The sequence below is a fragment of the Chrysemys picta genome, chromosome 1 (genome assembly GCF_011386835.1).
Source record: "Chrysemys picta bellii isolate R12L10 chromosome 1, ASM1138683v2, whole genome shotgun sequence".
NCBI lineage: Eukaryota > Metazoa > Chordata > Testudines > Emydidae > Chrysemys > Chrysemys picta.
The window spans coordinates 275,193,263-275,219,607 of NC_088791.1; the positions used below are offsets into that span (position 1 = coordinate 275,193,263).

General features: G+C 36.5%; 1 protein-coding gene across 39 annotated transcripts in view; it reads right to left on the bottom strand.

The window, feature by feature from the left end:
* Positions 1–26,345, bottom strand: part of LMO7 (LIM domain 7) — a 178,155-nt gene that overhangs the window by 21,102 nt on the left and 130,708 nt on the right. For 9 of the 39 annotated variants that reach the window (XM_065581079.1, XM_065581080.1, XM_065581074.1 and 6 more), the window contains 15 exons: positions 25,812–26,105; positions 25,364–25,498; positions 24,244–24,963; positions 22,709–22,738; positions 19,372–19,489; positions 17,442–17,584; positions 15,545–15,995; positions 14,425–14,742; positions 9,743–9,857; positions 7,031–7,192; positions 5,075–5,262; positions 3,502–3,562; positions 2,289–2,345; positions 2,095–2,133; positions 130–155 (listed from right to left, as the gene is read on the bottom strand). In XM_065581079.1, coding sequence (XP_065437151.1) covers positions 130–155; positions 2,095–2,133; positions 2,289–2,345; positions 3,502–3,562; positions 5,075–5,262; positions 7,031–7,192; positions 9,743–9,857; positions 14,425–14,742; positions 15,545–15,995; positions 17,442–17,584; positions 19,372–19,489; positions 22,709–22,738; positions 24,244–24,963; positions 25,364–25,498; positions 25,812–26,105 — 2,857 coding nt within the window. The remainder of the gene's footprint in view (positions 1–129; positions 156–2,094; positions 2,134–2,288; positions 2,346–3,501; positions 3,563–5,074; positions 5,263–7,030; positions 7,193–9,742; positions 9,858–14,424; positions 14,743–15,544; positions 15,996–17,441; positions 17,585–19,371; positions 19,490–22,708; positions 22,739–24,243; positions 24,964–25,363; positions 25,499–25,811; positions 26,106–26,345) is intronic. The other 30 variants (XM_065581081.1, XM_065581076.1, XM_065581073.1 and 27 more) reach the window with 19 other exon arrangements.

A 26,345-nucleotide genomic window follows, 5' to 3' on the forward strand; every position in this document is an offset into this window, starting at 1 on the left:
AAATAAGAGCATGCAATATAAGAACAATAGGAAACATAAAAGCAGGGTTCCTGGAAATGAACAAAGCCAGACAAACTAATAACCTCTTCCATTAAATTTATTTATAAGCAGTTTGTAAGCAGTACTCACATCAGACACTGCAGGCTCCGAGCCTCCTGTAGGATTTAGGGTAGGGAGGGGAAATAGAAAAAATGAAAAAAACATTACAATTATGTGTTATGAGGTTTGTTTAAATGTGGAAAGTTTCACTTGTATGAATTCCAGGATATAATTTGTTAAACTTTAAACCATACTTGTTTCATTTGACCCTATTCCCTTTATTTAGGTCAAGGAATCAAACTAATACACATCTATCCAGGAAGTTTTTGAAAAGAGAATAACCCTATAACATGTTCAAATCTTTCAGACGCTATCTATAATTACTTGGTCTTGAATTAGCAGTACATTGCCAGCCTTGTAACATGAAGGACTAATTACAGTTTTCCCATAGCTACTCTGAAAAAAATAACTCAATGCTGTTTCATAATCAAATAAGCTACTCTCTTAACTTAAACAGTTTTGTTAGGATTCAGTTATACTGGTTATATATTCAGGATGCTAGAGACTCACATTTTACATGTATTAATACCAATAGGCCTTCCAAAAGCAACTAATCTTCCATTACTAACCAAGATAAATACCTCCTACTCCACTCCCATAGAGAGGGCATCTTCGACTTTTTCACACTTGATAGTGTGTGTCAAACCTGATATTTGAAGGTTGTCACTCAAGCTCTGAGCTTATGCCACAGTGATAAAAAAACTGCATGCATTGCACTGATAAACTAAACACTGTGGAAAAACTGTGGGAAATACACACTTACGATTCAGGTTTTTGTTTTGTTTGGTTTATTTAAAAAACAAATTCCTGTCCATTTAATTTTATTGTCCAAAATAACCAATAGTTTAGATCATGTTACTCATCTGCAAAATTTAATTGGTGGGAAAAAAATAACAGGAAAGCAACCTATTGGAACCTATTATTTTTCCTACACCATAACAAAACATGGAGAAAGTGGAGCAAATTTGGTGTACAAAAAAGCATAATGGCTCAGAGGCCTTATGTCAAATTAATGTAGGTTCATTTTTATATTAATTATATATCTTCAAAAACAGGAATTTATAATTAGTGATAAAATTAAAGCTCCTTAAGTGAAACTATTAACATACCATATATTTTAACTATTAATACAATATGTATGTGGATATTAATAGTATGGTTTGGTTTTTTTTTTTTTTTTTTTTTTTGCAAATGAGGGAAAAAGGACTGCAAATAAAATACTGCTATTAAATTAATTATATGAAAAATAATAAGGAAACAAAATATTTAACCAAGGAAAATACAGTATTATCTCAACAGTTTGTTCAAAATTTCATTATGTTTAAAAATACAAAGCACAAATTTAGAAATGAACAGCATGAAGTGTGCAGTGGCATTTCAAATGTCACTTTAAAAAGACAACCACTCCGTGAATTCCTAGCTCTCCCGGAGTCAATGGCAAAATGCTATTGACTTCCAGGGGTCCAGAATTTCATCCTCAAGGTCTACAGCAAAATATTGAAACATACAAAACCATTTTGAAGACAGTGTTAAATATTCAACATTAGTGAAAATATGAGATGTGACATGCAGAACATACCAGAAAAGCAAGCCTACAAAACTGTAATGAGCGCTTTATTTTGCACACCTTAAAGCATAATAATAATAAAAAAAATACAATTAGTTTTTTTGCAAAATTTGTATTGCATTTTTTTTGGACTTGGTCATGGTTACCTACTTTATAATAGTAAGTTATCCATTTTATTGTATTCTATCAATTTGGACATAGGTGTAAAGCAGCAGCTTTGAATAAACTGAATTTACTATTAAATATTTTAACAACTCTTTAGCCTCTGCACTAAAACTGTGCTGGAATGGTCAGTTTTAAGCTGTTTTGTAGGGAGTTGCAAACCTGAAACAAATCTGTTACAAGTGGAAAAGTGTTTTGAACAGCATATCACAGGTTTAAAAAGTTTTACATTTACAAAAAAAAAAAAATCACACAAAGCCCATTACCACAAAGGTAGACCCATGAATTGTAACAACCTGATGACCCTGGGGAAAGAACGGAAATTGATTATGTTGCTTTGTCATGGTTGCAACAAACAACACTGAAAAGGTTTAGTACCCAGCACCAGAGACTTAATAGGTAGAATGTACAGTGGGAACAATTTCATGAAAGTACATGAAATGTTAGCTTTTTGTTTTACCTTGTTCAAAAAATTGTGACCGTCTTTTTAAGTTTTTCAAAGAAATAGGTTCAGATTCTATTTGAAAAATACAAAGAATACAAAAAAGTCAATACGGTGCTAACTACATATTTTTTTTAATGACTATCGCCACTGGGTAACAAATGACATTCATCAGACCTTTCCAATCTACAGTAACATCACTTGGAAAAAACTGAAGGATAGAGAAAAGCTAACCTTTTATTATAACAAATGCAGATTTTTTTTAGTAGGTTACATCACATAAAGATTAGTACTTCATTTTAGTACAACTGCTATCCATCTACTATAACAGCATGGTTGACCCACTTTGTGTGGGCCTGGAGATCTGGCAGCACCATTTTTCTTACTTAAGATCCCACCCAGATTTTAAAAGTCTCTGATAGATTTTACAAACTCAGATTCCTTGGCATCTTTTCTCCTCTACTACCTTCAATTTAACTGTGAGTCAAATGCAATGGTGCCTTTGCCTATGTATATATTCTCCTGTTCACAAGGCTCACCTATAATCCACCATGCACATTTACAATACTATACAATGTAATTGCATAAGTGGTTCCCATTAGGGAATTAGAATTCTATTAGGAGGTTTAAGTGCCTACTTTCCCTCCCCTTCTTCCCTCCCCCCAAGGCTACCTTTGTTAACAGAGTCACTAACAGTTATGGCACAGAGCCAACAATAAGCAGTCCACATACGGAGGGGTTTGGGGGGGGGGGTGGAGGGAAGTATCACACTTGAGTTCTAGCAAAACAGATATTTGGATGCTCTTCATCCCATGTCTCCAGAAAGGAGGTTGGAAGGGAGAGAAACCAAATATTCAAATTCTTAAAGGCAGAGGAAAGACTGATCAGCATAAGGCATCTTTATGTTATAACCACCACTGCAGAATGGATAGGTGGAGTTAAGTTTCTGTATCTTCTTGTTTCTCCTCTTTCATCCCTACCATACAGTCAGTCCACAACCAGTCATGCTGAGATCTAGGAACTTATCAGTACTCTGTTTGCAGTTCTTAAACCATTCAATGCTCCCTGGAATAGAACTCCATGCCTCTCAGATGCAATTGGACCTACGTGCTACACTTGTAGCTTTCATTTTCTCAGAGGCCTAATATTTATTTCACTGTACTAGTAATATTTACAGATATAATTCATGTTCTCTCCTCTCAATTAGTAGCTGAAAATATTGACAGTTTACCTTTTTGTTCATTAGAGCTCGGATCTGCTTGCATTCCATTTATCACTTTTGCTCCAGTATCCTACAAATAGGAAACTATTTTAGTATAATTTCATGTGAATCAAGTTTAACATTTCCTCCCATAGGAATTCCACACAGCAAAGTGTGTCAGGTTGTTATAAATTCCTCAAGTTAAAGAAATTGTTTAAATCTTCTTGCATATATTTTATATAATAAAAAGACCGTAGGCATTAGCTGGGATTAATGACCAGTTGCAAGATGATGGCCGAAAGGAAACCATTTTCTGGTGACTTAATGTCATGGGCCAAGATGGCTACCCCAGTGTTTTGTTTATAAATAAAAGTACACAATTTCTGTTTCTTGGAATGGCAGCATTCATTTAAACTGTTACTGGAAATCCCTTGTACTGCGCATTTCTAAAGAATTCATGCTCTAAGGGTTATTATAATCAAAAATATATTCTGATTAAACTTAAAACAGCCGGTACATTTTTTTTTTGTATTGCTTACACACTCATCTGGGCATACAGAGGTCACTCAAAATGTGTTATTGGCCTTAAACAACATCATCTCAGTATTAGCAGTATCCCATGTGTTTCCTATAATAAGCATATGGAAGTAAAGGGAATATAGCAAACCCCGCAGTAACTTTATTTAAGGCAAAATTGGCAAATTTTTAAAGATGACCACTACATGTACATAACTTAACAATAATTCAAGTACACAAACAATATAATGACAAAACCAAACTGCTCCTCACTCCTTGTCTACTGAAAAAAGCCATCAATCTTCATTCAGTAAAGATGTTCAAGCTTATTTTATTATGCAGCCAGGAAGACCAAACAGTATGTCATCATTCTGAATAAATTAGTAAATCTAAACTCTAGATGCAGGGGAGAATCACCCCTAGACTCAATGAGGGCAAAGGGGAATCAGGGAACCCTCTGATTCTGTACCGGCCTGGTGCAGACATCAAGAGCAGCCTAGTGGCTGCTCTAAATTATATCAGCGGCGGATTGAAAAAACAGAGATCCAATCTGCCAAGTCCTCAGCCCACTCCTATCCTAGGGTGAAAATGCCATCTAGCATAAGAGCTGCCACCGCTAGGTTTAGATGAATGGAGAGTTCCTCCCCACAAGGGGAATTGTCCGCTGGCTTTTTATGGCCAGAATATGGCTCCTTTGTGCCGCTCACTCTGGAGAATGTGCTCCTATGTCTGAAACTACATCAGTGCTCAAATAATTTTACTATACCATGCAGTCTTTGTACAGTTATGCAGAAATCAGTTACCTAAAAATGTAATTGCTACCAGAACAAAAATATTGCTACCGTGTGATGCTGTGACTCCACATATTACACTAGTTTTGTACAGAAATAAGTTAGACACACAGGAATTAATATATTTAAATATATTAATAGATTCTAGTATTCTAGTTAGAAAGCAAAATGAAAACTGCTTTCCTGGAATTACTACAATTACTTTCTTATTCCTCTGTGAGGCCTTAAAGCTTTCCCTTCATTTCTGCTCCCAACACCCAAACACCCTTCACCCCCTGAAAAAAAAAAAGTCTTACAGAATTTTGAAGGCTGTAGGAGAAATCCCTTTTGGCTGATATGTTTGAAGAGTTCGTAGAATTCTGATCTCCAGAAGTTGCATCAATCCATTTATTTTCAGGTGTACCTACAATGTTGGTAGCCATACTGGTGAGATTGAGGGTTTTATGCCTTACATATGGCAGGGAAGGCTGGTCTTTGCCCCAATCTGATTGGCACATGGAGATCAAGAAATGAATGTGGACAGAAAAGTCAAAGTATAAAGAATAAAAGTTAGTGAAAACACATTCTCATTTTAAAAAAAAAACAAGAAGAGAGAAAGATGAAGTAGGTAGAATTCGTAAAGACAGGAAATGGTTAGGGCTTTTATAAACAGACCAGCTTCCCATAACAAGCAAGAGTTAGTCAAAAGATGGGCTTGAGAAATACTAGCAAGTTTACTAAGATTCATTACATAAACATGAAGTTCTGTAGTTCAACATTACAAATATAGATATTAATATTAATTGAAAGTTATTTTTTCACAACAATGTCATTGGAAAGGACAAAAGTTCTCTCACCTATAATCAAGCCATAGGGGGAGTGAGCAGTAAGTTGTATTTTAACTGACAGACACTGCTCCTGGAACATTATCTACAAGTTTTACAGGAGTACAATCCACCAAATTTGTCCCTGAAAATTTATGGATGGATGTTATAACCCACACTGCAATTGATTAGACCACACAGGTAAAGAGTTTTAAATGGCAGACAGCACCTTTAACTGTATAGTAACTAGGAAGAGAAATTGTCCTCACCGTAACTAAACCAAAGCAGCAAAATGGATAAGGAGATGGCTACCCCTGGCCTAACCTCTACATTGACCTCAACCAGGAATTCAGCCCAGGAGATGGACTCCCACATCACCTTCCCCTCCTGCAGGACATGAGTGTATAAATGAGAAGTGCCTTAATTTACAGATGACTTAAAACCACTCAAAACCCCAAAATCAATTAAGGTCTCTGTGAGAAGCCTCCTAGGTTTATTGCAAGAGCTGATCCCATTACTTTCTAGCCTAACCTACACTGGACACTAGACAAGTTGTGACAGACCACTTTGTTTGTTTGTTTTTAAACTAATAACTTTTTCTGCTTACCCCAATGCATGAACTTCTAATGGTGAATGCCAAACACTCACTGCACATCAGCAATACGTGGGCAGAGGGAAAATCCTTTCCTGATCCTAAAAAGGGCCAGCCCCAGAGCATATCTGGATTTCTGGCAAGGCAGCTACACAACCCAGCAAGAATGTAAGTGTATGTCCATGCTACAGGGCCAGCATGGTGCTAGTATGAGTAGGAGGGAATTTTTAATGCCAAATGGATGGGCTGAATGACCTAATCAGCTCTTATAGCCCTCCCCTGAATGGGCCAATCATAACACAGTCGGGCAATGGCAAGCTCTGCACTCTCCCTCCCCACCAGCTGCTCATTTCGCACACATCCTCCATCCTGAGGGGGACGCAGGGTGCAATGTTACATCAGAAAAGGGGGACACTGCTGCCTCTCTCAGATGCCAGCAAGGATCCTAGGAATGGACATCACCTCCTGGTCTGACAGAACTATCCTCCACCCCTAAACTGAGGTGGCAAGAAGGGGGTATTTTCAATTCCTTTCTGTGGTGCCCTTATGTATCTAACAAAATAATCTAGGACGTACATGCAACTATGCACTCCCTCAAAAATTAGACCAACGCATAATAGAGTGGTCACCAGTTTAAGGTTAGCAGACTTGCTAGTTAAGTTATTTGCGATACAAACCATATAAAAAAGAAACCCCAAGTTGTGTTATAATAAAATACACACACTAACAAAGCATGTAGTTTCAGAAAAGGTGTTGCCGAAGCAAGGACTACAGGCCCCAACCCATCAGAGCAACTTCACTAAACAAAGCTTATTCACCTTATACAACAGGCTGTAGCTGCCAGCGAAACAACTCACCATTTTTTCCATATCGTCTGACATCCATGACCAGGTTTCCAGTTTCTAGTGCATTGGCCATGGCTTTCTCCCACTGATTATGGTCCATTTGTGAAACTCTTGTGCCGTCAACAGCAATGATTTCATCATCTACTTGCAGCTGGCCAAGGTCTGCAGTGCTACCTAACAGATCAGACCAAAAATTCCTCATGTCTGGGGGTACTTAAACACTTACACCAAAGTCAGGATGGGGAAAGTGGCTATTCAGTTTGTTTCCTGAAAACAATGCTTATAGCCAGAAATGTAAGTAAATTTAGTAAAACTTGCTATCGTACACTGGCCTCTCTGGGATATGTAATGCTGGGTATCTTGGTTAGTGTAGAAGTACTATATAGTTTTCTATTATAAAATAGATCTGTGGAAGTTGGAGGGGAACAAGAAACTTTCAGATTTGCATTTCATATTGCAGGTAGCCTGTTCATTGCAAAATTCTTGCTGCCTCTTTCTCACTTAGAAGCAAGACAGTGCAGGCATCCTGATATCGGTCAATAATGATAAGCTGAATTTTAACATATGCGGTGACATAAATGGAGCTAACATGTAACAAGATTATGAATGCTGCGGGAATTGCTATGTAATGATAAGTGAATATTGATGTCATGGTATCAACAGTTCAAGTGACCAGGTCAGTGAAGTACAGTTATACCATATTGTATTAGACGATTTTCCCAAGTGAATGCATTGATTTAACTTGCATTAGGGTTAATGTTATGTTTATTATACCCCTTCATTGCTTTAAGTTAATGGGAAGCATACAGAAAGGCAACACAATGGCTTCCCATATAAGAATACCTGGGTATGCACTAGAAAGACAATGGGGGACAGCTGTTAGCTTCAAAGATCCTGAATTTTGTCTCCAACCTTGTTTTGTAAACCTTGTTTTGCCAGGCAGGGAACTGGACATCAAAAGACTTGACTGAGCTAAAGTCGGTCTTCAAAGTGAGTGGTGTGCGTCTACTCAACTGGAGTAGCAAAAGATTGCATGGAATTGCAAGTGGGGAAAAAGCTGGACTCTCAAGTAAGCCTCCAGGAAAAAAGCTGAAGAATTGAAGGTCACACAAATCCTCCCATACCACCACCAGAAGGTAAGATATTCAGGACCAGACCAACCAACCAAATGTGAACCAATGGCACTTGCTGGGGTCTCCAGATTACATGTGTAGACAGACATCAGATGACCACTTGTGTGAACTGAGCATTTTTTCATTCCAGTACACAGGCTTTTAGATGAAGATTGAAACACTTAGTTAAGGTATTTTTTTCATAATTTTTCCTGCAGATAAAAGGTATTTTCCTTTCTAAGAAGAAGTGTAAATATTGCCATTTTTCTACTCTTATTTTTGATACAAGTATTTCTTTAGTTCTATTTGAATATTATGGTAGCAAACTAATGCTCAGCTAGCTTCATATGGTAAAATATATTTCTGATTTACACTAAAGAGCATATAGAGACAGGCCTTTGCACAAAGTAACTGATGTAAAACAGACTTAGTGGCAGTGAAAACAAATTTAAATTGCCTTTTGGATAAAGCAGTTATCAATTGTTTTAGCCTGGTATATCTGGAAGGAGCAAGCCATGATTAACAGTGATTTAAAACCTGGCCTTCGCTTTCATTTTAAAGTCAATGTGTAAGGTGATTGTTACACAATTATTTTTCTCTCTGTGAAAAGAAATGCAATGAAGTGCCAGGCCAATATGAAGCTTCCAATGGTGTCTTCTCTGCTCTGGTTTTAAGCCTGTCTTACTGCAAGGTAATATTTTAGTTGTAACCAAGGACATAATCGAATATGGAGTGAATGTTACTGAAAAAATATCAGTGTACTCCATAAGACTTGACAGTTTATAGTTTCGTGGGAAGGGGTGGTTGAATGAACAATTTATAGCTGAATTTTTAAAAATAAATAGCAATGTAATACAAATAATTTTAATTTGTTCTTTAAAATCAACTACAAGAAACTTAAGAGATATTGATTAGAGTAAGATTCATTTCCACAGGAAAAAAATGATTAATCCTGGATATTAGTAAATATCTGAAGAAAATGGCACTATAATTTGTGAGTATTTATTCCAACACCAAATGAAACTGACTAATTCCTTTTTGTTACTTCAAAAAAAAAATGTCATGCAGATCATTTAGAAGCTACAGTTACTCATGGAATGTAATATTTTACAATCTTTAACATAGTGGAGGAAAGGAAACCTAAAATTAAAAAATAGTCTGCTCACAAATACCTTTCCTATGCATCTGTCTCTAAGGTTGTAGGAAGTGAAACCTTTTAAAATATACTCCAAGAAAGGAGCAGTCTATTTTATATGCATGTCCCTGTGATATCCCTAAGTAAGTAATTGTATTTAGCAGACATTCTGAAGCCTTAGAATGATGTCTGGTAAATAAACCAGAATTTACACCATTGCTATGGATTTAAGACTTCTTTACTTCAAAATACACTTTAAAATATTTCTAAATTAAACCAATTTTAGTGGATGAAAATACAGAGGAAGCATAGCGTATTTAGCCTTTAACAGTCAAAAACTGTTTTCTTTTCACTTTCTTTCCATCTAAATTCTTTGGAAGATTTTCATTCATCATTAAAATTAAATGCCTTTGTCTAGCAGTCTCAATCCATTAACAGTAAGAGCAAAGTTCATAAAAGGGTTAAATATTAGTTTACCTTCTTCAATTGTTTGTATAAAAACCCCAGAAGGTTTCCAATTTGTGATGAACCCAAAGTTGCGACTGTTACCAGGTCTCTGGTTTATACTGATTCTCATTTCACTGTACAGGTCCTGAAAAATAAAACATGACACTGCACTATCTGGTGTCACAGGCATCTACATGAAGGAAAGTTTATCCACTAAATAAGTGAGGCTACTCACAATGTACGCTTTAATTATCTATTAACTGACTATAAAGCGGTTTTCTTTGTAGAACATGCTAACTAGCTTTTTTACTTAGATAATTATGTTTTAAAGATTACATAGAAGACATTTAGTATACACATACATATTTAACTGTCTGTAGACATTATTAAATTCATCATAACATGGTGTTTAGTGCAAAATGCTTTAATAAGAGTTTATAGGAAGGAATTAGCTGACAGTGTGACACCCAGGAAAGGTGAAATGGACAGCTAGTTTACACAAATTGTATCTCAAGAGACCAATTTATTAAATTAATTATGACAGATTTGAAGAAATGAAAACCCTAAATGAGTCGTCATACATAGGGTGACCAGATAGCAAATGTGAAAAATAGTGTGTGTGTGTGTGTGTGTGTGTGTGTGTGTGTGTGTGTGTGTGTGTGTGTGAGTAAATAGGTGCCTATATAAAAAAAAGTCCCAAATATCGGGACTGTGCCTATAAAATCGGGACATCTGGTTACCCCAGTCATACATAATATAGTTAACCTGTGGAATTAACTGGCTCATGAGACTGAGGCTCATAACCTGGAATTTGAAAAAGCTGGATAAAATGACTCATTTCATGTATAATTATGCATACTAAGGCAGGGGTAAGCCATGCTCCTTTAGGCCCCAATCCTGTAACGGGATCTATTCGTGTGGACCACTGTCTCTGTGTGGAGTTCTAATGAATGCATTCTGTATGAACACAGGGGTCTTAAATTGTAAGCAAATTACTAGAGTTGCTCAGAAACCAAAATTTCCATTCCTGGGAAATTCTAACATTTTGAAATTTACCATGAAACAAAAATTCTGAAAAAAGTCAACTCAGAACTATGAAAAATATAATTTCATTTTGATAATATTGAAACACTATAATATAATGTAATATGATATAATATAAAAGCTGAAACAAAATTAATTGACATTATAAAAGTCAAAGTGAATTGTTTTTCAACATTATCGAAATGAGAAAATCGTAACACTTCATTTAGATTTTTTTTGGGTTGAAAATGTTAAAATGGACATTTCCACAAAACGAATATGTTAATACTAAACCCTTTACTGTGGCAGGGTAGGCCACTATTACTGTATTATATACAGTATCATTCAGGAGATGATTAGTTCGTACGAACAAGCAGCAACATCACTGGCTGAAGCAGCAACAGTTCCAGCACCATCACTGGTGGCAAGAAGGAACTGAGGGTGGCGAGAACTGGCGGCGCCCTATATACCACGGCATGTGCGCGCCACTCCAGGGGATGCTGGAGCGGGTCCCCTACAGATACTGCTGAGGGAAAAACTTCTAGCACTGGTGCATGTGGCAAGCACACACACCTAAGCTGAATGGACATGAGCAAGCACTCGAAGAAGAATACAAAGATCTGCACAATTCCTGGACATTCTACACAGTTCTGAGTAGCAACTGTCCTCAAATCTCCATCCATATACTTACAAATGTTGTCATCCTAATTTCTAGCCTCTACCCCCCATCATGTCACTGTCTAACCCTATATACATTAATATCAAAACAATTCAATCAGAGGAATTATTCTAATTAGTGATGGAGGAAGAGCTAAATTATAATGAGCAAGGAGGAGCAGGGAAAATATAGCAAATAATAAGACTGGGTGGGATGACACGAAGAGGAGGTTACAAGCAGAGGCAGCCATATGGTTGGGCAAGTCGGAGGACAATAGCCAGTTGTGCAGAGGGGTTTACAATAGTCAGAGCCCAGGTTGCAGAAGAGGCACATACTGCAATACACCAATATGACATTTCTTCCTGTTTACCAGGTAATCATCTTGGCCAATAAAGTCACAGACACTCACAGTATACAAGTCCAGGACAGATATTTCTGAGTTAGTTATTAGTCTAAGATACAGCTATTAGCTTATAAACCAGTAAATGCCCTTATATTATTTAAATAGGCTTTTACTTTTCTTGCTATACAACTGATCTCACTGAATATAAGGAGAGCATTATACTAAATTTAATATAATATATTGAGTAAATTCAATACAGTATCATATATTAAGAAAGTATTTGGCTGTTAAATATTCTATAAATGTAGGATGGATAAAAATCAATGATATTTTTATTTAAATTAAATAGGTTTGTTTATTTATAAAAAGAAAAATGTATTTAAAGTTAAATTTGAAATTATGACAACATATGCTAACACAAAATTATAATTTATTAAAAACATTTAAAGTTTTAAAGAAAATAAAACTGCTGAACTAGGAGAAGTCACTGGCTAAGCACTGGAACCAGAGAGTTTGTTGAAGTACTAAACTAGCATTTGACAGCAGTAGTCTCTTCTGCAGGTGCAGAGATTATTTTCTTCATTTCAATTTATTCAACTAGTTCAGTTCAATGACAAATGAAAACATAAGAAAGCTTGACATGGTGATCAGAAAAACAATCACTTCAATTTACTAAACTATAGATACTACTTCCTTTGTTCAATAAATCAATTCGTTTTAATACAAAGTATGTTTTGATAAGCAAAAAAGTTTACATATCCAGCATATCCTTGCAAATCAGTCTAAGAAATGCATCATTCACCATTTTCTATCATAATAAAAAGTAACAATTAAGAATCTGAATAAATGTATGTTAAGCTATATAATTGCTTAAATAAATGTGTATAGTGTATTCTCCTAATTAGCAAAAGTAGTGTCTAATTTAGTGTATAGACTAGATTCATTTGCATATCAACACATTCTGATATGCAAATAAACTAATGAGACTCAACCTTTCTTTAGGAAAATAACTGAAAAATACAAATACAGAACCAGTTAAACTTGATTATTTAAATTTATATCAATCCACACTCAAGAAGGTCTCATGTCTATTATTTTCATCTCCTCAATCTGAAGATGTTTTCTCCCTCCTCAAGCCCAGCTCTGAACAGAAGGGCACTTCGTCTTCATGCACTGAACTGCACCATTTGGACAGGTCCATCCCAATGCCTACGGTGCTCTACAAATGCCACCTGATTGGTTCAGTGGTTCACAGAGATACCAGTCTCTCACTTGGCTGTGAAATGCCTTACCAGCACACAAGTGGACATCTCAATTTGTGGGAAAGGAGTTCCCACCTTAACTATAGCTTGACGCATGCTGTATATTAAAAAAAAAAAAAAAATCCTCGTTTGCCAGGCAGGAGAGTTTACCATCACATACCTGATAGCCAAGCCCCAGCTAGCCTTGGTCTGAGTTTTGATACAGAGAATAGAATGAAATTTGACCCAGAACATTTTGTTTCCATTCAGCTCACATGAGCCATAAACAAGGACCCATATCTAACCTAATATAATTCCTTTTACTGCAATGCATTGAAACTATCTCCTCCTACATGCAATCATGCTGTCAGAACCTTTGATTAAATAAAGTAGGATGACAGGCCAGGCAGCAACGCTAGGAGCCTATGGTGTAAAATGAAAAATATTTCGTTTCAAAGTTGGTTTAAAAAAAAAAAAAAAAAACTGTTCAAAATATTTGCAAATCTATTTTAAAACAAAAGTAGAGCAGGAAGTGATTGCACCAATTGGAATTCAGAGTCCTGTATTTTCCCTCCAACAGCTGACATAACTGCTATCTACAGCAGCATAAACAATGTAGAGAATGTGACTCCCAGCATGATCTTGGGAGTTAGTGATGTTGTCAACTGTTGCAAGAAGCTACTGACAGCTGATACTATTGGTATTCGGGTTACATTTGAAAAAAGGGCAGGAAACAGCAGTCAGCAGTGGAAGAATTATGGTACCTTATATGCCCCAGAGCTCTGAAAGTAGAGCACAGGACCTAACTTCTGAACCAAAGTTGGAAACTTTCCATTAAACAGGCAAATATTGAGGAAGTGATTTATTTTTTTAAAGTAATTAGTGAATACAGTCAGAGTAAAGCAATCAAAAGAACTATTGGGGGAAAAAACCCTACCTCAAGGCATTGCAGTAAAAAGTGAAACCTGGAGTAATGCTTAGCACATTTAAAGGTTAGATTTTCAGAAGCTGGCATTCATTCCTAAAGTTTGAGGGTGCAAATAAACGCTAGTGCAACTAACCTAATTAAGCCCACAAACCAGATTCTTCAATGTCCTAGTGACCTTAATTGCTGCTGCAAATAATTGTGAGTACAAAAATAGAAACCTGCTTAATGCTAAACTGAAAATTTAGCTCAATTTTTACAAGAAACAAAGACAGGGACAAACTCAAAACAGAGAAAAGAGGTTTAGAAAGATTGTAGTAATCAAAAGAACAAATTACACAGGCCAAATATTTAATTTTTCATACTCCATGGGAAAGAGAAGCACTTAAGTGAAATGGTTTATTTGTTTCTCTGAATACCTCTCTTACTGGTGAAGCATGTTAACCTACGGCTTTAATATTTGTTCACACTATCTTAGTACTACCAGGTTACTGTGGGTAATTATATACTTTCCAAACTCACCTGTGACACTGAAACCTCTGGCTCTGGCAGGCTTCTTATTTCTGCAGAAGAGGCAACTGTAATAGGGTCAGGATGAGTATAATACTCTGATTTAAGACCAGGGGCCACTGCATCCTGGTATTGAGATGTAGCAGAGGCTCTCAGTGTAGGAGACTCTGTTCTTTTAATGCTTTCCTTTTCCTCCTTGCCACCACTTGTCATTTCATCTGCAGAGAGAAGTGGTCCTGCTTCCAGTGTTGAAAATGAATAGCTGGTGAGCAACCTTTGAGATCTCTTGGCTCCATCTACTTCTCCATTATACTTCTGGACTTCGTCCACCTGGAATGAAAATGTTGTTGTTCATATTGGCACATGCTGCTTTTTTTAAAAAGCATAAAAGCCTCAAGTTTGATTCTCAGCAAACTAAGCTAAATAGTCTAGAGAGCTCAGCCACAGAAGTTTTCTTATCTTTTTCTCCATCCATTCTTTCAATGCAATTTCCCATTGCCACACCCACTATCCTATTGTCCACTATTACTAAAAGAGCAAGATGGGTTTTTTCCCCTCTCAGATGCATGTGAGCAGAATAACTAATTCAAGTTTGGATTTAAAAGAAATGCATTAAAATAGCATACTTTTAGACACATCAGTTTCAAAATTAGGGCAGCTAGGGAATTATGGAAAAGACAATACAATTTATGCAGATATGCTGATTGCCTGTATTAGGGTTCATTAATAATATATTAAGCTCAGTTGGTATAAAATTGTTCTAGTTCCATTGACTTTGATGGAATGACAATTTACATCAGCTAAAAGTATAATTATGCTAAGTACGTTTCAGAATATGTACTGATAGGTCAATAAATTTTCTAGCAAGAAAACATGAACTTTTACCAAAAAATATTGTACCAATATATTTATCAGACATCTATTCATAGGAAGCAGATCATTGTTTTAAGTACATAAACATCAACAATTGTTTAGGAAACTGACAGAATTATTTGCTCCATTATTAATGCCTCCTTTGTTAAACAGGGGCAGGAAATTTAAAACTAAATGCATGAAAAGATTAAAACGGCTATTGGGTTAACGATTCAAGATAGTAACATTCACAAACATGAAGAAATTGAAGGAGTTTTACCGTAAATGATCTGGGAAGTGATGAGATTCCTCTTGAGTGGACACCAAAAGGTCTTGGTGTAACCACAGATGTTAACCTAGAGGTATCAGTTTTCTGGTAATTTCTGGGGAGAGAAGCTGAAACCTGAGCTGACCCCATTTGTGCATTCACTGAAGGGTGAGTAGACAAAGGGACTGAGCTCTGTTCTTCTAATAGGCTTTTAGATGGAATTTGAGTTTCAACTGTTGCATAGATCTCTGGCTTTTGAGAATTCTCTTTGTTAGTTTGTGCAGCATATGATTTTTCATTCTTCTTAAAGCTGTAAGAGGCATCTTTTTCAACAAGGTAATCTTTTGCTACTGATGGTCTGGAAGGATGTTTTTCTTCACTAAATACATCATCTGATGAATGCATTCGCCTGCGTTCACTTTTTTGCTGGATGTCCTGGTAGGATCCTTGATCTCTGTTCTCCCTAAGGAGACAGAACTCATTAACATACCAAAGGAGTGACCAGAAGGATACATGGACTTTAAGAAGTCTTTCAGCTATGAAATGATCAAAGCAAAGACTGAACAAACTATGAAAGTCTTCCTGTTTAAATGAAAATGAATCTACCTCTAATCAAAAATTCAAATGCTCTCTTTCCACATATTAAAATGACTAATGTTATAAACGATTACGCCAAGAATGACCTTTTCCCTGAGAAAGCAATACAACTAGTTCACATAAAAATGCTTGGAAGGCTAGGTTTTCATTTTTAGGGATTTTTTTACATATTATTTTATTTATTTTTTGGATGTTAGGCAAGGGGTGGATGCCTAGTTAGATCTGGTAGGGTGGAGGACTTTGAAAAGTGTAAGCCAAACTCTATAGTTCTACTGATCTAGCTACTGTATTAGAATGGTATACCAATTTATAGAGAACATATTTTAGACATTTGCTAGTGCTTAGGTGGAGGCTTGGTTCCTTGCCACATACATTTCGTTATACTGTGAAATGAGACAAAAATATTATTTAGAAAACAGTTTTTAAAAGTTTTGGTAAAATTGCTATTAAATATGAGCATCTGTTTTTATTTCTAGGATAGAAATGACATCTTGTTCAATAACAACAATGGAAATTAAAAAGTTACTGACTCAAAATATTATATTTATGTTTTAAAAGGATCCTTTAAATTTGGTTTGTAAGTGTATGCAGATATACCTAAACACAGATCCCATTGATTTAAAAATGGATGTCAGTGCGTTTATAAAGCCACCACCTATAGGGCAAATGGTGGTGTAATCAATTTACTTTCTACTTATTTAGAGAGACGTCTTAAAAATATTTACAGTCTGCTCATTCTGTAAATACCAGAAGGATTCATATAGCAACAGCATTGGGGAAAGTTCAAGTGAAATTTTAATCCTGCAGTTTTGCAATATAAACAAAAGCCCTGGCTATGTTTACTCATAAATGGATTAAAAAAAAGAATGTCAGTTGCAATATTAATGCAAAGAAAAATACACAACCATAGTAAATCAGACAAACAAGATTATTCATTCTAGACAATTGTTTTTAGACCTGTTTAAAAATATACTATTAAAGTGAATGAAGTTTGATTTCAAAGCAAAATTTATTCCTACGTTGTTTCATTCTGTAAGTTACATTTTACTTTACTAACTTGCTTTAACTTCCACTATAAAGAGTTTACTAGTACCTGCCTTTCAGTTGTTTAGATTTCTGCATTATATAAATGGACCTAAAGGTCAGTAAAGAGTAGCTTTATCAAAATATATTCTTCAAAAAAATGTGTACTGAGTTAGTTCTATTTCATATATGAGCACAATTAATGCTAGTTAAAGCTGCTCTAAGATTAGAGTGAACACACATGCTCAAATGTAAGTAGTGCATACAACATCTCCATTAGGTGCATTACCTGTCCTGCTGCATTTCTTTCAGTGACTTGGTATTTATTTCAGAATTCTCAGAGGCTTTCCTTTCGATTTCTTCTCTCTCCTCCTTTTTCTTTTGCAAATCTGAAGTGAAACTTTTTCGACGATTTTTCCATTTTGCTAGATCCTAAAACAAATCACATTAATGTATGCAGATCTGATTTTCTAGAGATCTTTAACAACTACTGAGACTACCCTATTGCATTGCTAAGCCTGCTCATTCCAACTGGATACCAGTGTGTCCTAATTTTGCTTTATAAAGCCTGTTTGTCTGCATCAAGGCTAGAGTCTCATGTGTCTTCCTGCAAAATCTGACCCAAATGTTTCTGACCTAAATGTTTCTGAGACAGACTGTGTTTGTATTTTTCAGGTAAGGTGACCTGCCGCCTATCGTTAAGTAAGGGTAACAATTGCAATTTTACACCATAAAGAAAAAGGTGCAGTTTTCCTTTTAACTTCTTTCCAGTCACCTCTTCAATATTTATCTAAAACGTAACAGCAATGCTTAACTGGATATTAAATTTAAGTGAGTGAGTGAGTGAGTGAGTGAGTGTAAAATACAGAAAAGTAAAGCAACATCTGAATGGATTCATGTAGGTACTTGAGTATATACCCGCCTTAAATCCTAAAGGGAAACTGAAGTATCAACCTATTTTATATTTTGCTCATATTCTAAAATCACAATGCAGTTTAGCAGTAAGATGTGTCTGCCCCATAAAATTCCAGAACTAATTTAAGCAGAAGTACTGAATGTTTAGAACCAAGATGCATTAACTAAGCAATGTTGAAAGCTTGCTCAGTGTCCAGTGCTTATTAACACCAACCCCTCACTTCTATAATCATTACATTTCAACATTTGAAGGAAAAAATTGAGGTTTTGATATGCCCCAATGGATATATAGATGATTAAAAATGCTTATCTCAAAGCTGGGATATTAGTTTTCATGGTAAATTAAAAAAAAAAAAAGACATTTTTTCCACGGGAGAAAAACTAAAAAAAAATGGGAGAGGGGAAACACATGGGATATTTTTCCGAATGACTAAACATTCAAACATAAAACCATCCAAATAGCTTTACAATTTCATTGCATGCGACTTTATATGCTAAATTACTGCACTTAAAAACACACATTCTGCCTCTCATTAGATTTCACAATATCAGTAGTTTGGCACTCCCCCCACAACACATAGATGTTTGGTTTTGTTCTGCTAATCTGATATGCAGCCTTTTTTTGTACCCCTTCCTATGAAACTAATTTATAAGATTACTGTACTGCAATACATTGTCTGTTTATTAGTATTTAAATACATTTATGCTTGCCATTACATTAACAAAAATAGAGAAGCAAATAACTGGTAAAATGACACTGTGCTAATTATAGTGCCTTATCTTTCATTGTCCTGCACATAAATTGGGCCTGAAGCTGGTTTTTATTTTTCTACTCTTTAAAAGCTATCATACAGATAAATCTTCCTCTGCAGAGTTGATCAAACAAACAGATAACGCAGAAGTATTAAGGATTTACATTTACACATCCAGATAATCAACAAATGTTTAAATTGATCATTTACAACCCAATCCTGTGACATGCTGACACCCAGGGCCAGCTCCAGGGTTTTTGCCACCCCAAGCAGCCCCCCCACAAAAAGCCGCGATCGCGATCTGCGGCACTTCCACGGCAATTCAGCAGGAGGTCCTTCACTCTGAGTGGGAGTGAGGGACCATCCGCCAAATTGCCGCCAAATAGCTAGACGTGCCACCCCTCTCTGGAGTGGCCACCCCAAGCACCTGCTTGCTAAGCTGGTGCCGGCCCTGCTGACACCCAATGCCCTTTGGCTTGAGTGAAAAGTGACACTGGATTACAGAACTGGGCCCTTAGTGGGCATTTAGGGGGAACAGAATGGAACACTCACATCTTGCCACTGTTGATCTTGTTCCTGTAGCTTGGATTTTATTTTCTGTAGCTCTTCATAACGAACCTGGCGCAGCACTTGGGCCTCATCTACACTGACATCATTCAAAGACTTACTCCTAGGACCAAAAACATTGTTTTGCTTAATGTAGTCTTTGCCAATATTTATGCAAAGGGATTTATATTACTATAACTTGAGCTGTCCTATCATGCATTTTTAAACAGAGGAGGAAAAACATACACTAGCTATTTTTCAGTATCCTGTATGCAGTGGTGCCAACACAAACATCAGTGACAGCATCATTGGTCAAACATGAATAGGAAAGGTGAGAATCTGCTCGTATGGTCTTCTAGCAGCTTTACGCTGATAATTCAAACTGCACTTTTCTGCTCTTGAACTCTCTCCCTCAGTTCAGATTTTTCATAAGTTCAGTATCATTTTCAAGTTTCTCTTCTCCCCTTCCCCTCCATCCATCTCCAGGTGCTCACAAAATGTTGCCACCTCTCCCACAAAACTATTTCTAAAAGACCGCTCCATTTTCACTACCGAAAAAGCTGGTTTCTGCTATGGTTCTCGTTTGCCCGGGCCACTATCAAATTCTACCTCAGTCTCCCTGACTGTTCTCTTGAATTTAACATCAAACAGCTAAAATAACCTTATTCTCACTCTGTTCTCACCATGCAACCCTTCTCCCCCAGTACATTCACTGTCTCCCTCTCTCCCCTTTTTCCTAATTCCTCAACACTGGCTTCTTCCACCCTGCTTTCCATGTCTGACTTCCACGCCTGTACTACTGTCTCATCTGCTCCTGCCCTACCTTTATTCCCCCATTTAATATTACAACTTATGATTCACTTACTATAGAATAGGATTCACATTAATTTGTTAGTCCTACACCTTTCTTTTCTTGCCCCCACCCATTCATTGTCTATCCCATGCTTTATATTTGCCTAAATTGTAATCTCTTTGGGGTATGGACAGTGTCTTTGTTTAATCTTTCTAAAATGCTATGCAACAGCAAGATTCTATATTGCATATTTAAAAGGGACAGTCATCTTTAAAAAAATTACTTCTCCCATTCAGAACAAAATCCTATAGGTCTGTGAGGTCTTCATATCCTTTATCCTCTTTAATACTACCTGGGTTCAGAAGGCCTCTGCTAAACCCCCAAATCCATCAAGTTTCCTTGTATCCTGACTTCAGGTTTGGCCATCTCATGGAGAGAGTTCATTATAATTTTCTCCCTGCCGTTTCTGAACATTTTAAAGCCTCTTCTGGATTGGCCATGGATGTACCTTTGGAGTGACATGGGACCCTCCCTTCCCATCACAGTGCTTCAGCTGATTGCCTGAGGTGTGCTCCCACCCAACCAGCTCAGGGAGCAAAGTGACTGAAGAAGGAATCAATCATACGATGACCCGAATGACAGTGAATGGCCACTAAACCACCAGACCAATAGAACATATTAAATGCTCCTGAAAGGGAGGAATTAACAGTATTCACTTAAGCCAGTTATAACATGAAAAGGTATTGTACAAGTTTCACCTATTTTTTGCCAAAATCAGTCAGTCTTGATCTACTCCTCCAAACTTGGGCATATCTCAAGCAGACATGAGCTGTACAAAATTATGTGGTGGTTTTGTGATGCATGCAACTAGGGATTAGGAAGAGGCTAAACTGAGTTTCAGTGGCAACCTAAGACTTTGGACTCTGCTCTTCAGAATGTAAAAGGTAGATCACTCAGTTATTGTCCCCCTTTTTTTTTTTTAAATGGGAAGCATGCCAAATCTAGCAACAATACCATGGTTACTACCTCAGGCACTATTTGTTTGCTTAGTTTTCTGTCCTGTCCTTGTTTTTATCATTCATTTTTACGTCAGTCACAGAAATTGTTTTTGTATTACAATAAACCTGTATCAAAGCACCGAAAGTGTTCAAGACTGGTTGAGGGAATGTACACTAATTATGATGAACTGCTTTTCCCTCTCTGGTTTTTCTATATTCTCCTTGAACAAGATAGAAAATGTAAATAATTTAAAAGTATGTACTTGATTAAAACCTACTTATAAAAAGTGTGTTAATTTGTATGTAAACATCAAAAACCTATCCAATGGATATAACCTCATATTCTCCCTCTTCTGAATATGTAGCAGAGCTCCCTCTGGGACCAGTTTTCACTCCTTGCTGATTTTGGCAATATTTAATCAATTATAAATAAAAGTATTTCATACAACTATTTCAGATTTTTGGTTCAATTTCTAAAGATCATGGTCAAAAAGTGCAGAGATTTCAAAAGGGAAAGCTAGAAAAAATTAGTAAAGCATGCAAAAAGCAAACATTCATGCATATGCAAATCTACAAAGCACATTCAGGCAAAAATCAGTGAAACACTCCTCTTCTCCCACTCCTCTTCCCAACACACACATATTGTAAGCCAAGTAAAAAGCAACACTTAAATGACAAAATTGTGCTTTAATACGTATTGCTGCAGTAGAACATGGAGTAAGTTTACACTTAGTATTCAGTCACCTAGCATTAGATAAATAGTCAATAAATTATACAATATCCAGAAAGCCCAACCTCTCTAGTGGAAACTACACCCTTAAATAACCTTGAAAGGAAAAGCTACCCTCACTTGCCTATCTATTTTTATTTTAAGATGCCCTCATTTTAAGGTGGATTTTTGGTACAATCTTTGACCAAGGCTATTAACCTCAGATGCAGAAACATGATATCCAAAATAATAGGAAATGCTATGCTAAATTAATTTCACAATAATTTAAGATGCTCTTGATTTTCTTCTCTCTCTCATTCTAAGTGATTTATTCCACACATTTGGACCTTGGCCAGTTGAGATGTCTTCCTATACTTCCTTATCAGGATAAACAGATATTTAAATTCACATCAACTTCAGTATTCTTGCCCATATCTTCCATTAAAGAAGAAGAAATATTTACTAGTTTTACTCTAGATTTGTTAAACCTCTAAAAACCCAATTTGAATATGGGGGGGAGGGGATGGGGAAACCACACGTAAGTTTCAGCAAGAGTGAAATTTCACAGCTAATTTCAAAAAGCCTGACAACAGCAGCCATTGCAATTTATTTACTATATATGCAATACTTTATGCCACAATGAGCTTCTATCAGAAGCATAGCTATTGTGTTTTCGATAACTTATGAAAATTACTCAAGTACAGAACTACAGAGCAGCATGCACATGGTGCTTTGAGCAAGAGTTTTTAGCTATTATACATGCATAAAAATTACTGGGAAAGTTTAATAAGATGCACAGAACAAATGGTATGGTGAAATTTTCTATTTTTATCATAAACTTACCCATCCTCATCAGAAAGCTTTTGAAACAGTCTGAGAAATCAGAAAACCAAAAGAAATTCATTTCAGGGTTTTACTTTATATGTAAGAGAACATTAAGAAGTTTGATGTGGAAGCATTTTGACTAAAGTGATGGGAGAACATCAAAAGATCAGGAGTTACAGGCTTGGATCAGTACCTCAAAGTTCAGATGCAAGTCAGAAACTTACCAGAAACCGTGTATTCTGGAAGTCAAGCTTAAAAATCTCACAATACAAAAAGGTCCCTATCACAATTCCTAGTATTTTCAGTTTTGGAAATCATGCATGAACAGTCTAATAGTCATTACTCATTGCCTCTTCCAGTGCTATCTAACACCAGGAAAGTGCAGACAAAAAATGACGACTATTTTGAACTGAGTCCTAAGACCAAGTTTGGTTCCGAAAGGTTATATTTTTGTTCAAATTAATTTCCGCATTCCTAATGTAACAAATGGAATGAATGAACAGAATGCCAAAAATGCATTCAGCTTAACACATTAAGATGCAGAACCAGATGCATTCAATATGATGCACTGAGTTAATTTTTTAAAAAATTTAAAATACTTAAAGGCTGAGCATAAATAGAATTTTTATTGAGTGAAATAGCCTTAGAAGTCAATTATATTCAGGTGTTTTAGAAATACTTTTAACCAAATGCAAGGTTTGTTTAGCTGTGTTAAGCTTCAAAATTAATGACATACACGATATTAGCTGGAACATAAAATTGTATCAGTCATGAAATAAGGATGCTGAATGAGAAAAATTGCAACTTGCAATTCCGTATTTTCAGTGATAAAGACGACTTGAAAAACCCACTCTCCCTGAGTGAGCACAGGGTTTGAAAGAGGGCTGGGCAGGAGTTAAAACCGAGGGCAGATAGGACAGCTCTGAGTCACCCAGGCAAGGAGTTGAGCATTAAATGGTGACAGATTTGATCTGAAAAAAGGGAAGAATTGACTGGAGAAAGGAAGATGGGCTAGAGGAAGTTAAATGTATACACACACCCTTTTGGGGGGAGGAAGCATGCTTTTTAGGGTCATGGTGGCACAGGCATTTTTCACCTAGTATAGTACCCTTAGAGCTGTGGGCAAGTGAGCCTTGGGAATTTTTTCAAACCTAGCTCATAAGCAGTATTAACAGAGCTGCTATTCCCTAAGATCCTGCAATAAAGTATACAGATAATTTAGGAATGTTTGTACATTGGTGTTAAGAAATGATTTATTGGCTTCCAAGGTCTCTTGAGTAATTGCTCATATTCCTGCTCAATCATGGAAAGATGCATGTTACCTTCAGTCTCAAATTATACAATGTACATTACTAGTAGTGATCGAATAATCTAAACCATGTTGAAAATACGGTATTGCCCTGTCATAAGCTTTTCCATGACTACACAAAATAAATACATTGCAGTTTCACACTGCATGCATGGTTCCATTCAGTACAAGATGATGCTTTCCTTAATGGGAACATTTCAAATACTCAGACACAAGCACTCTCCACACAGGGACATAACCTGACCTCTCAACCATCTGGCGTTTCTTGTGTCTAACTTTGCTGGCCTCTCTGATAGCCTCCCATTTTTTCCAGTCTTCTTCGCTGCATGGACCTGGAGTAAAACTGACTGGCTGCAGAACACTTCCTACTTTCCAAGACTCAATCTTGCGAGTCAGCATATCATCCTTCTTCTGCTGCAAAGAGGGTGATAAGACTCTACCACCATTTTTTTCATCTTCTGTTGTGATAGTCTTGTCAAGTAAACAAAGAAATTTGGATTGGATTTCTGGTGGGAGGCTCCAAGGATCAGGAAAGAGTGCAGGATGGTATTTGTCAGGAGCACCTGATAAAGGCACCCCTTTTTTCTGTGTTTGTACTTTACGAACAGTCATGTCATCTTTTTCTAAGTCTGGAATAACAGGTTGGCCCTCTCTGGGTTGCAGAATTATTTCACCCTCTAGAAGAGGTTCTTGCTCAGAGGATTTTCTAAAGTATTCAAAAGCTTGGAGAGCAATTGGATTAATGTGGAAAGCCCCAGTCTTCCGAACAAACAAATCGTCATTTTCCAAGTCTGGATATAGGTCTCCATTCATAGTTTCCCTCTGGTTGCGTCCTGGTGTAAAAAAAATATTCTTTCTGCATGTTATGACCCTAGGGCCAGAAGTAGGATCAATTTTGGTCTTCATTTCAGAAGACAAGTAGTCATCAGAGTATTTTTGGAGGGTCTGAAGTAATGAAAACTGACTGAAGCATATAAAACAAAAAAAAGGGAAGGTAGAATATCATTAATTGCCAGAAGACTCAGACTGCAGACAAAAAGTTTTCAGAGGAGCATTTGTTTTAGAATTGGAATATTCTGAGAAGCACACATACAATTCAATATTTGCTATAATGCAGCATATATCCACCCCTCTAAAATGATAGTACAGCATATTAACTTTGGTGGAAACAGCAAGATCGCATGCTCATACACAAAGCCAATGATCCTTTACAGTTTGTTATGCCTGCCAGTAAACTAGCAACTTGTGACTAAGTACGGAGATAACAGCAACATCACGTTGCACTTTTAAATCACTCAACTGTTGCATTACTAGTAGTTTCCCTTGATGCAGCAAGAGTGTATAGTTCATGCAATTATATCAACCTGGGTTGATCAGAGGCGTATGTGATTTCCCCTTCTGCAATTTGGGACAATGATTTCCCCACATAATCAGCAGTCAGTTTGGCATTGCTTTGTTTATTGGCTGAATCTTCATCCTCAGAATCAGACTTCTTTCTACTGTAGAGTAGCATGAGAAATGGAAAAGAGGGGAAGTTAAGAAATATTTAGAGTAATTATGGACCAACGCACAAAAAGATAGAGGTGCAATTGTCTATTGTAGATAATACATCAGTTTATTTCCCTGCAAAAACCTCTGTTTGAACAACAAACAACACACACAAAAAAGCCAGCTGTTAAACTTTAAAGAAACAGCCAGTGGAGTTGAAAAAAAAAAAAACAGGCCAAAAAAAGGTTTCTTGATGCATTTAAAGCTACAGTGCACTCAAATGTGTGCATACATGAGATGTAAGAGGAGCATGCACACACAAACCTGAATCCCTGAAGCTCCTTATACCATGGTTTGGAAGAGGATCCTTTTTTAACGTTTTTCCAATGCAATTCTTCTTCTGGAGTCCAAAACTTAGGTAGAAACTTGTCAAAAGAAACCATTGGGTTTGAAACTGCAGAGTTTAGTTTGCGAACATAGAGATCATCTTTTTCAATGTTTGGGATGCCTACTGCCTTTTCTTCCTCATCATCAGAATAGCCGGAGAATTTTGAAGAAATGTTAACTTTTGGCTTGCTTTCCTCTTTAGGGTCCAAATGCCTCTGCCTCTTCTGGTTACTGTTCAAAATATCCAATCAATTAAGGATACTTTAGGAGCAACTTTACAAAATATGCAAGAGACATGCTTTTTGGCTCAAAAGTTCAAATTTGTGAATGAAGCAAATTAGTTTTCAATTCCATTACTGCAGCACTAGAACAAAGTTAAGTGGTTATAACAGCATCTTATTTCATCTGATAAAAAGAAAGGAATTTGACTACAAAGAACGTAGTAATTTATCAGCAGCGTTAAACAAATGC